The sequence below is a fragment of the Eretmochelys imbricata genome, chromosome 11, assembly GCF_965152235.1.
Source record: "Eretmochelys imbricata isolate rEreImb1 chromosome 11, rEreImb1.hap1, whole genome shotgun sequence".
Taxonomy (NCBI): domain Eukaryota; kingdom Metazoa; phylum Chordata; order Testudines; family Cheloniidae; genus Eretmochelys; species Eretmochelys imbricata.
The window spans coordinates 61,280,863-61,295,501 of record NC_135582.1 but is presented as its reverse complement, the minus strand read 5'-3'; the positions used below and the strand labels follow the sequence as shown (position 1 = coordinate 61,295,501).

Below are 14,639 nucleotides of genomic sequence, written 5' to 3'. Positions count from 1 at the left end.
GAAACATTTTGAGTCAGGAATGTCAAAACATTGCATTTCTATTGAAAATGTTGACTTGGACTGTTTCACCATTTCTGAATCAAAATTTTTTGGAATTTCTGTTTTGTGAAAAAATTTGGTAGTTCAGATTTTTGTCCTTCTTCATATGGCTGATGTGTAGCTTTAGAGCAACAACTATAATTTTACATTTAGGTGGTTGTCTGGTAATTGCATCAAGAGTGGCGGAGTATATTGCTGTGATGCCTCCTCTGTATTTGTGAATCAGGCATTGAATTGTTTTATGTTCCATGGACTGTTCTGGGTGACCTCAGTTGCACACTGGAGAGTTTTTAATGTCCCATTAGTGTATCAAGTATCCGCATCTGCCATGGTTTGTGCGGAGGTGGTTTAGGGTTGCCCGTAAGCTTTGTGGAAGATCGAAGCCAGGGATCTTTTTGTTCTGGTTCAAGACGAAAACAAATGTAGAATTATCAGAATTTTCACACGGACATAAATTCTGTCTTTTGCTCAGCTCTAGAAGGAATGGAGAGAACCAGTAAAGGAACCTCTTCTTCTAAGCTTGGGAGTAGCTTTTGTGTTGAGCTGACCCTACTGCAGTTTGGGAGTCATCATTAAAGGCAACATGCCACATGAAAATCAGTGAACGAGTTTTATTCTAGCCCTTGTTTTACTCCTCCATGGAACATGCCAAGAGAAAAGTCTATATAAGAACAGTAAGCCCCAGTTAGAGCCTGATCCTTCAAGGTACTGAACAGCTCCTGCAAAGTGCTGAGCTTTCAGTTCCTCTTGACTGCAGTGGGAGTTGAGGGAGTTCATAGGGTGTTTAGGAGCAAATTTTCAAATGATCTGATCACTCAGCATTGTGGCCAGATTTTAAAAAAAGCTCAGCTGCTATGTAGGCACCAGACTACATGGACAGATTTTCAGGAGATGTTGTGTGCACACTGGGTTCTCAGCTGAGCTAAAAATTGGTCCCCGATAGTGTGTGCTGAGCACTCAAAAATCTGGCCCGCTTTTGAAAATCAGCCCTCAGTAAGCTCTAATGAGGATTTTATCACCTGCTTCTCCTATGACTTTGGCCAAGCCCTGGTGTTTCCTTGTTGTAGGCCAACATAATGCAAAAGGGTTCTCTTCATGATGACTGCAGATCTTTCTTCGTCCCCTGTTGTTCCAGACCTGCCTTGCAGGTTGATTGCCTTCTCACTGTATGAAATTGTTTCATAGGGGGTCCTCTCCCCTTACAAATATTACACAGTTATCAATTTAAGAACTTAAGAATCACACATTTAATGTATAGTGGATTTCAAGTGTGCTCGATCTGTCATTACAGCCCACCTGTGGAATAATCTAATGGTCCACATGGCTCACAGCTGACTTTTCCCTTCAGCTGAAACCCTCCCCTATTCTTTTAAGCATATGTTTGGAACTTGAAACTGCGTTCTCCTCTTTGAAGTGAGAGGGGATCAATTTTTGCATCAACAGTTTGCTTGGTACCATATTTAATGGTAACCAACTAGGGCTGTGATTCAGAGATTTATAATTCTTCAAGTCAAACATACTTCTAAGTAGAAATTAACGTTCAATATAAGGCAAAAGTGATTGGGAAAGCTCAGTAGTTGCAACAGTGAACAATATACCCTGTACTGGATCCAGTGTTATCTTTCCCCCTTACCCACCATCAAGCGTGAACATGAATTGTAGCTAGTTTTCAGCCATCAGCAAAAACAACCTGCTTTTACACAGCATCAATTAAAGTTTGACCGGTACTTGCTATGATGTAGAGATGTCATCAAATATAACAGATATGACAAACTAATGGCAGGCTGTCCTTTCACGTCCAAGTGCACACGGCAGAGTAAAAGCACACCAGGGGTATTAGCAGCTTGGTAAGCAGATAGTCATGGTTCCCAAGAACGGTATTCAGTGTGTATCCGAGTTGGCGCGTAGGGTTGGTAATGCTTATTCTTTGGGCCAGGAGGATGGCGTGGCGTCATGTTCATGTAGTCACTCGTCAGGATTCTGTTCCTCTTGTTTTTCCACTACAGGGGGGAAAGTATGAAAACATTTCTGCAATTAGTTTTTCCTCCACAGGCTAAATAATTTTTTAAAAGCCTTTGTGCAAGGAGTCCAGAGTGTTTGTTAAAGCTGCGTTCATAATGAATAAAGGACTTGATTCATTTTTCCTCCTTTCCAATTAATGAATTGTCCAAGCAGGTCATGATATTATCAAACATATTCACCACTCAGAATAATTCCCCAAGACTTTTTCAGGAAAGCACTGAAGCAAGTGCCTAAAGTTAAATAAATTCATCTAAACAACAGCATGAGTAGTCAGATAAAATGTTCTGCGAAATTTTCCCTCCTCTCCTGTCAGTGGCCGAGCAGCCCACCTGCAGAGAAAGCTATACTATTAGAGAGATCTCCCGGTTGAATGCTGTAAACTAAGATTGTGTTCTAACTTCTCTTCTAACCACCTTCTTAGCTGGAGGAATGACTCAGCAGAATTAAAGCAAGTGCAGTCAGCAAGGGGTTTTCCTAGCTTCTAACTAGAAAATCTTTAAAAATTGCTAATGTAAACAAAATAAGAGTGACAGAAAACTCCTCCTGCCTGTATGTAACCGTGAAGTCCTGTCCTCCATCTCCCAAACTATCTGCAGTCTGCTGGTTGAGGGGTGAAGGAAGCAGAGGTGAGGTTATTCTCATCTACCTGGCCCTGAGTACTATACCTCACACTCATTAATGGACTTCTGCCTCACAGTAACCTGTGCAGTAGGAAAGCACTGTCCCTATTTTGCAGATAGCAAACTGAGGCACAGGGTAGATTACGCGACTTGCCTGAAGTCAGAGAGGAAGTCTGTGGCTGAGCAAGCAACTGAACCCATGGCTTCTGCAGTCTAGCTCAGTGTCCTATCTTCTAGACCATTATTCCTACCTAGGTTAGTCCCTTGTGAATTAGCGACTGTGTAGTGGGCCTCCCTTCTATCACACCTTTATGGCTGTAACTTGCTAAAAACATCTTTTTGCTGAAATTTCTTGCATTTGAAATATTTTCAAAAGCTTGAGCAAAGTCTGTATTTTTTACTTGAGTAAGGCCTAAACATATAATTTTTCCAAAATACTTGTGACTCTTCTTGTGTGTGCATGCATGTGTCCACATGCACAAACACAATTCAATCTGCTCAGGTTTCCAAATGGCTAGACCTCACTGAAGGCCAGTGTACAGAACAGTTTGCCTGAAAAGCATGTAAAGTGTGTATGCCCATTTATATATACACACGTGAGAGAGGCCTTACATCTAGAGTTATAAGGAACTCAGCTGAGTAGTAAATGTCAGTTCTATAGAATAATATACATAAAGGTTAGTTACATATTGTATGCTGGTATTTCACTGTGGAGTTCCTCAGTTGTGTACTTCTGACTCTGCAGTAATTGAGGTGCACAGGGAAGCCAGTAGGAAGATTGGGGTTTCAGAGTTCTAATCTCCTTTTTTATTTATTTTTTTTTAAAAAAACACTCTTATATAAATATAATGTTAAGGAGATTATTTTCCCTTCTTTGAAGTGAAGAAATGTTAAATTTCATCTAGTGACAGGCACAGATGGAATATTTTGGATTACTAGCTTTACTGCTACATAATATTTTAGAATACAGTGAGTGCAATTCTACCTTCAGATATGCATATGTTAATCTAACTTATCTGGATGGCAGTTGTACAGATATCCCTGGAGGTGCAAAATTGTGTTCGATATGTGCAACATGGGGGGAATTAAGGTTACTTTAACAACTTTAATATTTCCTGACTTTAAAAGGGTGATCAAGTTTCATTCATTCAAGCTTGGAAAAGTAAATTATATTACTTATCAACTGTGCAGTGCGTATCTAAATTATTAGATACATACATGTGTGCTTGTACATGTATATAATCTATAACATAGATATAAACTTGTGTGTGTGTGTGTGTGTGGATAGACAAATGTACAATTTTAAAATCCTCTAGCTAAGTCTGAGTTATTTTTGGCTTATTGAAATATTTAAGTAGCCTGAACAAATGCCTGACTGTACAAAGATGAAGGTGTAGGACTGATAGTTTTGGAGAGCAAAGCACTTTTTCTCAACAGAAGTCAAAAACTGTGTAAGAACACAGAATGAATTAGGGTTTGGCCTAGCTGAAACTGTCATTGTGGGTAGCTTTTTTGGACCCATAATCTTTATTAGCCAGCTCTATTTACATCCAACAGCACTGTAAGTATGTCAGCCCTCTGAATACATGTTATTCAGAGGATACCAGCAGCAGGTAAAAATGGATGAAGCAAGCACAGCACAGAATCAGAATGCTACACTGCCATTGTCCGTAGGAGTGTGTGTCATCTTAGTAAGAATCTGTATCTGAGATGTAAGAGCGAGAAAATCCAAACAGCAGAGAGAAAATTGTTCAGACTCGAACTTTTGGATCTGAAATGACAGTATTTCATCAAGGCACAGATGCTACATAGCAATTTCACCTATTGGTTGTACCATTTTAGCTTTCCTATGATAAAATCAGAGCAAATCTCCTCAGTGGGGGTGGGGGAGAAGAGAGCGTTTGCTGGCTTTAAATTTGTTAATGGCCATGCCTGATCCAGCTTGCATATCGTCAGGGATTCTCATTGCAATGAGCTTTGGGCCTCTGTATGACAATGCTGATGCAATTTAGTGACCTTGACTGGCAGTGGAACTGGGTTTCTGTACTCAAATGTAGGGTTTTATCTGAAGGAGGGGTCAGGGAATTGCAGGCAGATTACCTTGTAATTCATTGATAATATATATTTAAAAAGAGAGAGAGAGAGAGAGACTGGAAGGAGGAGAGTTCTCCTATATGGTCGCTATTCAAGCCTGCACATGAGTGAAATAATCTAGCTGTACTCTATACAATATGGGAATCAAACCCCGCCCCCACATCCATGCACAGAAGAGGACCTCGGCTGCCTCTACACCTGCATCTCCTTTCTCCCTGGCCCTGCAGATCTGTGTGTCCAATCAGGCAGAAGAGGATGGAGTCAGGGTGTGTCAGGTGTGTGTCATTGCTCCAGAGATATTTTAAAAGAAAAGATTCAGAGACAGCATTATCTTTCCTATGCCGCCCACTCCATGGTAAAGCAAGGGTAGTGGCCAGAGGGAGTCCAGTGGAGTCAGGCTACCAGGGAGGGTGGGGAAGAGGGAGTGTTGCTGCAGAGGCAAAAGGAAGCCCTATGGAAGGGCTTGGCTAACTGCTGAGCCAGAGGACCTGTGCATATTGTAGGTGGGCTCCATGGTCTGTCGCATCCTTCTAGAGAATAACCTAGGAAGTAGTTTACAAGGGGCTTCTTGCTGGTTTCCTGCCTCTGCCCCCTCTCCTGTTGGTTTTATTATGAGCGGGGACAGTCCAAGCCAGTGTTACTAGGGGCGGAATGTGTGAGAGCCTGGAGCGCTGACGCAGTCAAATCTCCAACTCAAGCCCCAGCCAGAGTTCTGCAGGGTTAGGACTCTGGTGTGGAGCCTTGTTACTGATGTGAGTGCAGTGGGCAGTCAGATTTTGTTCCCTGTGAATGGATGAGCAACCAGAGTGAAGAAGCATCGCTGTTCTCAAACTGAAGATGCCAATAACTGCGGAAGGTGACTGTGTAAGCTGGGCAAAAGCTGGTGGGTGGAAGGGTGGGGGTGTACCTGAGTCACATAAAGCAAGGAAAAAAACTCATTTCTTACCCAGCAGATAACAAACGTTGCAGTTATTAGCACACTGTAGAAAGCCAGAAATCCAAGAGTCACCACCAGAGCCCAGAAGGGTGTTGCAGATTCAATTTCTGGTGATTGGAGGAGCATCTCTTAAAGAAACAGAATAGAAAAAAACATCAGAGAACATAAAAGCAGTAACTTTAATTTCCATTTATTGACTCCTTGCTCCAACACTCTTCTGTAAATGATGTGGGCCATCAGAGGCAAGTGGCAGGTTGCCAGACCCATTATTTGGGGGAAGAGGAATTTGCCTTTCACTGAGAAATAGTCATTACGTACCTGACAGGGAACCTCAATGCTGTGAGCTCTAACGTTAAGGTGTACATGTAAGGGAAAGGATATTGGACAATTATGATTTTGTGTCTTACCCGCCACATGAATGACAGTCCCATTGCTCTTGTCATTGTAGATGTAAGGAGGTGGAAACATGACCTCAATTTTGCAGAAGTAAATATCTGTTTGGTCGGTATTCAGCTTCCAAAGACTGAAATTCACTTGCTTTGTATGGCTATCAACTGCCACAAGGCAGTTGAATTCTTTATTTGAATGATGGTTGTGGAAGGAACCATTCCAGGAAACAGAGCAGACTTCAACTGCTCTGTCTGTTCCTTTATTCAGTGATGCTCTGAATTCGTTCCCAGTTCCATTATAGGCATATTTGCAAGCCAAGGTAGCATTTTTATTAAATGCCATGATTCGAGGCGGCTGTTCCACCAAAATCTTGTTTTCTGGGAGGGAGGATGGAAAAAAACACTTATTTATAAAATACATTATATGATTTTTAAAAAATATCACATCCTGCTAGTGCAATTGCTCAACATACCGGTACCCACTGAGACTGTGTATCTACCAGTGTGATCAAGGGTATTTTGGATTACAAGTGTGACATTTAATACTGAAGCTCTAACTTCTGTCCCAGTTATAGACACACCAGTGTATTCATTCCTTAGCATAGAGTGTCCTAGTGGACACCACTAAGTTGAAATATATATTTAATATCTAGCTTACCAAGCAACAAAAAAAGAGGACCACTGTTATACATAGGCCTTCTGTTCCAAGAACAACCTTATCAAAGGGCAAATAGCTTGATGGTGTAACTGACCCCAGTTGGGCCATCACTGGAATTTGACTCTGATACCTTCAGCATGGCATGAGCCTCTACAACTTGAGTTAAAAAAAATTCCTCTCGCTAGGTGCTGTAGTAACCTCTTAACCTCTTAACCATCTTATGTGGACCTGCCATAAGATGGTGACAAAGAGTTAGTTCCATAGCATTTAGCACACTAATGGCCTGAAGATACACTTCCTATAGAGACAGAATCCTTCTTGATCTAACTGGCCTGATACATAAGAACGATGTGGTTTTTGTCTCCCACATCACTGGGGTCTCTCTGTACTACCAGGTGCCAAAAGGAGTTGAATCGCTGAAATGGACTGCATAGAAGGCTGCTTATTTAAGTGAGACCTTACACTCTCTTGGAGAGCAGAGAAAAGAAGTGAGAGGGAGAACGACTCTCACCAACAGCAAAGCTTTCACAACAGTGCAGGTGTGTGACCACACAAGTCTTTGTGCACATCTTTTACATTAGGCCTTTGTGGGCTCTATCCGGCCGAGCCATAGGCACAGTCACAGGGGATGCTGAGGGGGGAAACTGTTTCTGCCCCAGTTTATGTCCCCCTCCAATTTTCTGCTTCAAAACCTTCTATCCTTCTCCTCAACCTCTTAAAAGGGCTAGGGAATAAATGGAGTGGGGGCAAAGGTCCTTTCTAAGCTAGTGGGAGTCTAGAAGACCTTGTCCCCACTCGTCAAATGACTGATTGGAAGAAGAGAAATGGGTGGAGCACCAGTGGCTTAGCAGAAGAAGGGGTTCAGAAACTGCCCTCAGGAACTTCACTGGCCTAACAGCAATTGGAAAGCATCTGTTGAAAAGGATAGGGGGAGCAGCCGGAGATGGGGAGGAAGCACTGGGGGAGGGGGTAGAGCAAACATGGAGGACTTGGACGGAGAGAAACACACGCAGAGGAATCTGGGAAAGGAAGGGGCATGTTGGCCAGTAACTGATCTAGGGGTGGATAACAGAGACAACCTGCCAACTGGCGTCTTGAATATATGTAAGACGGGTGCATCCCTACAGCCAGCATTAGTTCTTTGATTGCCAACTTAACTCACTACTGCAGAAGCTAGCCACTCTCCCACTCCAGGAACTGCTTGCTAGCCTCTGGTTTTTTTGTGTTCTCTGAGGAAGAAGAAAGAGAGCAGGCATTGCATACTGGCTTTGCAGAGCCCCCTCTCTAGCAAGAGAAGAATGCAAGGGAGAGGAAGATTCCAGTCATTTCTCCTGAGGCCCCTTGCTTCAGCTTGACTAGCACTGTGTGTACTAGTGCGGGGGAGACAAACTTATACATATTGCTGCAAACCTTGCCTGCTTTCCTGTGTCTGCAAAACCCAGGAGAGTGAGAAACTAACTTAGAGCAGGGAGTTCCCTTACGCTGGCAGAAAGTGGTCCAGATTTTGGATTCTGTCCCATTGTCCCAAGACAGCTGAGAGCACTATTTGGCTGTCTAAGGCCTTATCTTCACTAGGGGAATTAAATGTTTGGTTCATTTATCTGCTTTTGAAATGTGTTAGCTAATCTATTTTAATTAAGTTCTGTTTTAAAATATTTTTTCTCTGACTGTAGCCTCGGTTTAACACCTTTTCCAAACATGGTAGCTGGAAGTGGTTCAACCTAGCAAGAAAATCAATACATGACCGGGGCTGGAGTGTGCAAGACGCTAGCAGAATTCTTTTATATATATCATGTTTGGGGCCTATGAATCCTACTGGGAGTGAGGGTTGCCTAGTGTTTAGATAACTGGAGAACGAGGCGTTGCGGGTAACGTGTTCTTATTGGTAGCAGAATTGCGGTGGTGCCTAGAGGGCAGGGTCCATGCTGTACACATGTATAACAAAGAGCTGCTCCCTGCCCCAGTGAGCTCCCAATCTAAGTAAGTGTCCTTGATCAGAAACTTCCAAAAACATTAGCAGATTAGAGAAATGCCTGCAAAGCTGTCACAAACACTTATGAAGAAAAAACAGATCCTTTTGGCCAGCCCTGCTTAGGGGCAAAGGGGAACCCTCTGAAGTCTCATCACTGAGGCAAGCCCCTCAGGCATTGTTTAGACGCTTCTAAGGAGCCCAGTAACCTTCCCTGGTGCTTTGCTGCCATAGGCTGGTCTCTAATCTCAGATGTGCGGTATGTAACACCAAATATCTTGAACTCCCCTATTCAACTGCAGTATCGGATCATTTTTGCACCCGCAGCAATGTGTTGCTGACAATATGAGATTCAAATCTATTGGCCTTTCTACCCAAAATTATTTCCTGCTTTCTTGGCCATGCAGCCAAATCTGTGAGCCCTCTGATGCAGATTAGATGTTAGCATAGGTTCTTGTTCTTCATTAGCCAAGCATATGGAATACAAGATGCCTTAATAGCATGAGCAAAGTGTATTGCATGGGTCAGTGGATGAGGACTGTTTACAAATGTTTTGTTCAAGCTGAGAACCAGGGTTAGCTATATTAAATCACATCACCACCTAAACAGATTGAGCGGTTTAGTTCTTCATTATGTGGAACAAATTATTCCTCATGAAAGCTATGTGCATTGATGGGGGCATAATGCAAGCAAGCATTGTGTGACCTCAGCATGCAGCTCTACCAAAGCACCCGAGTTCCCAGCCTCCGGCAAGGCCTCTTATCCCTCTCTTGTGGTTCTGTCTGTTGGAGAAAATCAGTCATGCCAAAATGTATATTCGGTCCACAAGACAATAAGATTAGCCCATCAATCTCTCATGTCACCTGTGACCAGAACAGGATTTGAATAAATCCTCAACAGGAGCTGAATCTGGGCGAGTAAATAGAATTTGAACCTCGGTCTCTAAGAGGCTGGTGTACTAACACACTGCCGAAGCATAGTTCAAGTTTATCTTGCATTCATGAAAACACTTTTCTTATAAATGTCACTTGGGCTTTGTTAAAATGGTAAAACATTGAAACATTTAGTAGGTGTTTCCATTTGTGACTCGTTTCCCATAAATAGGGCTATGATTGCTATTTCCAAAGGCGATGTTCCGTTGTAAGTGCTACATAATAATAAACATCTATATAGAGCCATGACTGCACCTGACCTTACCCAGCCCAGAAAGCAACAGTTCTGAGAAATCACTGTCTACAATTTCATAAAAGTCTTAAAGCCTGGGGTGGAACCACGCTCTGTAGCAAATTAAGCACATGCATAAGCTTTCGCAGGATTGGGGCCTTCAGTTTTATAAGCTACTGTTGCACATAGTCTGTGTAAGATCTCCTTGTCATAAAGCATTTCACAGCACATTCTTCATATTAAATTTATATTATAATAGAATTTAGGACTTTTCATCACGAAAAAATCTTAACCATCCTTAATAACTGTAAAACACCGACGTTCTGATCTCATACACCTTACGCAAGTAAAACTCCATTGAAGTCATTGTGGCCCAGGAAGAGAAACAGAGAAAACATAAAAGTAAGGAAGAATAATTGTTTTTCCAAAATTTTCCATGCATAGCCAGCAAGTGATTAAAAACGTCCTGCGCTTGATTGGTAGACCAGAGAAGCAAATAATTTTATTCCTTCTTTTCTCCCATACAGTACTGATATTGAAAACAGTAGTTGTTTTGCCTTTGTTAGGAGTAAGGGATGACGTTTGAACAGCTAAACTGTTGTTCTGCATAAACATAATAGAGAAAAGGCCCATTTGAATGCCTCGGGAAGGGAGGAAACTGAAGGGGGCTAAAAAACCTATAAACAGAAACATACGCAGATATGGTACCAAAAAAAAGCAATTCTGACTTTACCAATTTGTGCTGTTCAGCTACTTCCAGTCTTTTTTAAGATGCTCAGAAGGGTCTTTTCTCTGTTACTTTTGGGGTTTTTTATTGGCTAATTCAACCAGCTGTCTATGATATGCAGCTTCCCCTGAAATGAAACATCCTACTCTGATCCACTTCTCCTGATCATGAGAGTCTCATGCCCTTGCTAATCTCCCCTTCCTTACATTAAGTACTGTATGAAGAAAGGTAATAAATGCCAGGAGATGCACTACTGGTTTAGTTAAGCGCAATTTCTTAATTTGCAGGGCCCAGGGGTCTGTTTAACTTGTTCGAAGAAGAGGAAATGTGCTGATGTCATCCTAGTGCCTGGTAAACCACTGCTCACCTTGCATACACACCAGAGATCATTCTACGGACTAGTAACCTGGGTGGGTTACAGGTCGGTTTTTAACCCAGAAAAACCATGAGCCAGCAGATTTCCTGTAGTACAAGGATGGGATCATTTGCTACACCATATGCGGAGAACCCACCAGGATTGGTTATGAAACACACACTGCAGACAGAATATTCTAGCTGCCTCTTAAATTACAGTAAAATAATTACTCTGCCAGAAAGAGAAGCAAGAAAAAAGTACCTTTCTGTCAACACTAATGCAAAGATTGTGATTCAGGTCAACATACAGCGTTCTCTGAGATAGTGTTGTAATACCATAATAATAATGGGACAGTCTTGTTGGCCTTAGTCAGGCAATGTTCTCATTGACTTTAATGGCCATTTGGATTATATAAGGACTGCAGCATTTGGCCCAACAATAATAATGTCCATTTATTAAGCATCTCTGATCTGAGGATCTAAATATAAAGACAAGGTGGAGAAGAAACCTATGGCAAATGCTCATTTAAGCTCTCATCCTGCAAGCTCATACACGTGCTTAACTTTACACATTTGAGTAGTCCCTCTGAAACCAATGGGACTCCTCAAGTATTTAAAGTTAAGCAAGCATGCAAGTGTCTGTAGGATCTGGGCCAACGGCAGTGTGTCAGAGCATCATTAATATATACTGCAGTTCAAAGGATTTGCTTAAAGCTGCTGGCACCTCATTGATTATTCCCCCACTCCCACCCCCCACACTGTTCACCTACTCCTCTTGCTTATCCCCACTCCTAGAGTAATAATCATCTGTTTGTGACAACCCCATTGCCTGCTGTGGAAATAATTATGATGTTACAAACAGAGAATTATAACTTCAGAGGAGGAATAAGAAGCGGAAGCTGATGAACTCTGAAGCAATATCGATCTTGATTTCATGCAAATTACAATATCCTTAACCGGGGAAGAGAATTGCAGAAAAATGTAAGAACTGTTTCTAACTCCTTTTTTCTAATTCTTCTGCCAGGCAACAGCAGCAATGTAAGAATGGTCTACATGTGACTAGTTCTGTTAGGAGGACAGGTTTCTGTTCATCTCTTTTCCTGTAAATATACAAATGCTGACATTTAGAGAAGAGCTGACAACATGAATTCACAGGCCAATGATTTCAGCAATACTTTGACTTGAGATTATCCTAGCAAAAACGATCATTCCCTGCCTTGCTTTGCATTCTACTATGTCCCCTTGAAAGATGTGGCAATTATGAAGCTACTAAAACTGCATAGGAGAGGTGATTACAAGACATAGAGTAAGCTAAGCAAGAACAACTGAAGATTTAAAACATTCAGTAACATTTTAAGATTCCCACATAGACATTTTTTGTTTTCAGAGGGAAATTGATTATTCAGTAGGGAGCAATAGTTTTTTTTTTTTAAACCAACCATCAACAACCCATTGATTGTCCTAGAAAAACCCCCTCTATTTTTATCCATTTTACATATTTGTTAATTCTCACTCAGTATTCTTAGGGCTCAGTCCTGCAGCCCTTTAGACAGGGTGAACTTTCAATGGAATATAGGCTGCACATTGGACACTCTGGAGGTGACAGAAACATATACACTGAAAGAAATGGAGTCATCAAAACAGTTTGGACCCTAAAATAAAGAGAACCCACCAAGGTAGCAGTAGTATGTTCAAAACTGATATATGCCAGGGGACAAATCCTGACTCCAAAAAATACCTAAAGAGAAGTCAAATAAAAAAGCTCTTAGGCTCCAATTTGGAGAAGATTGCAATTAAAAAAACAAAATAAAACAAAATCCATTTTATCAGCCTGCAGTAACTAGTCACCTACATCAAAATACATTCTCCTGCATCTTAATGATGGTCCAGAAAAGTAAATGGAAAGGATCAAAATGGTTTACCTGTTACTTCAGCAGCTTGAATGAAGCTGAGAGCAGCGAGTATCCAGACTATCATGATGATAATGGTGGGCTGCAAATTTAGATGCCACCCCCACAAAGAAATCTGAAGAATGAACCACAAGCCAACCTGGTGGGGCTAGACTGTTCAGTCACTCACACATTCTCTCTCTCCTCTCCTTTCCCCCTCCAGAGCACTTGATCTACATACTGACTGAAACCACTGTGATGGCAACATTTCAAACCGGAAATTAAGTTGTTTGATGACTTCAGCTTTTTATCTTTAGGAAGTCTCGTCTCTGTTGCTTAAAAGGAAAGTTTGTCCTTGGTAAAACTGTATTATGCTAAAGGAAATGAAAGCCCACCTTCCAACATTCAACAGAGTGCCCCTTTTGGCTAGCCAGTGTTTGGGTGGGGACTTGTAGACCTGTTTCTGTTATGAGCAGAAATGGATGAAACAAGTCAGGTATATACACTTTGGTGCAATCCTGTTTATTTATAAATCCTGTACCCAAAGTCCAGTCTCACTGAACATAGTCAGTTAGAAACAAACAGCAAGTCATTCCCTTGCTTACTATTTCCAAGTCTGTCCCTCCAACGAGTTGTGTGCCAAGAAGCTCTGTTTCTCTGCCCGTTTGAAGGCCGCAGTAACAACTATTTCTCTTGCTGGATTCCTGCCTCTAATGCACACACAGCTTGCCAACAATGCCCTAGCATCTAGGTTTGCCCATTTCAAAGGAGCCCTCTTACAGCTGAGCCTGGCCCAGGCTTTGCCAGATGACCCTGTGCCTATAGGAGTAGCCTCCTGTTGTTTCCGGCTATCGTGTCATAAAGGAGTATTTAACTGCTCCTTCCATTTAATCTGAAATAAGGGTCTGCGATTGTCTAATAGATCAAAGACCTGCTTGATGGCAGCCATTAATACCCTCCAGCATAATAGTAGCACGGTCAGGCTGTTCGAGATCTTTACTATTAAACTCTTTCCTGCACTCAAAAGGAACAAATCACAGAGCCAAACTCTACTATGGATGAATGTGTATGGCTCTCACTGACATCTGTAGGAGGCGAACATCTGTGTCCATGGGTAGAGTTTGGCCTACAATGCCTTGACTTCCCTCTCAAAACGCCATCAGAATGGACTTCAAGCTACAATATTTCACTATTTAGGGAGAGAGAAAGAGAGAGAGTATATTTTGGCAAAAAGTAACATAGTGCTATGCCTGTTCTCTTAAACAAACTGATTCCTGAGTTCATATTAAAGTTTACATTAAGCAGCTGACTTAGTATGCGTTCTACCATCCTCCATAAAGAACGTCTGAAATTCCTTAGATGTGAATTTTGGAGTGTCCTGTCCTGTCCTGTCCTGAGTGCATGCCCCTCACTGTGGGCTGACAAAACCACACCCCCATGGCCCTACTGGGCATGCTTGAAGTGCAACACCAGTATAAGAGGGAGCAGCCTGGCTCAGTCTGGGCTGACTGCTGTAGGGGAAGGAGGTGTGCTGCTGGCTCCTGCTGAAGGCATGTGGGCACTTTACAATGCAGAGGCCAGCTAGCTGACAGCAACCCTCAATCCCCAGGCTCCGGACACTACCAAGGGAGAAGGAACCAGGGAAACTAGGAAGCCACAAGATGTGGCAAAGCGGGTAAGAAGTAACCCAGGGAGTCTTTGTGGGGAGTTGGTTGGACAACCAGAGACTAGCTTGGTGTGTTTTGGCTGGATCCCTGCTGAGCTGGTGGCAGGTAAC

At 42.2% G+C, this 14,639-nt stretch overlaps 1 protein-coding gene across 1 annotated transcript; it reads right to left on the bottom strand.

The window, feature by feature from the left end:
* Window positions 1-942: 942 nt before the first annotated feature.
* On the bottom strand, window positions 943-13,010 carry CD28 (CD28 molecule). Its single transcript, XM_077830205.1, has 4 exons — window positions 12,896-13,010; window positions 6,120-6,479; window positions 5,722-5,840; window positions 943-2,039 (listed from the first exon to the last, which is right to left on the bottom strand). The coding sequence occupies exons 1-4, from the start codon at window positions 12,948-12,950 to the stop codon at window positions 1,899-1,901; spliced, it is 675 nt and encodes a 224-aa protein (XP_077686331.1). The 5' UTR covers window positions 12,951-13,010; the 3' UTR covers window positions 943-1,898.
* Between the last annotated feature and the right edge of the window lie 1,629 nt (window positions 13,011-14,639).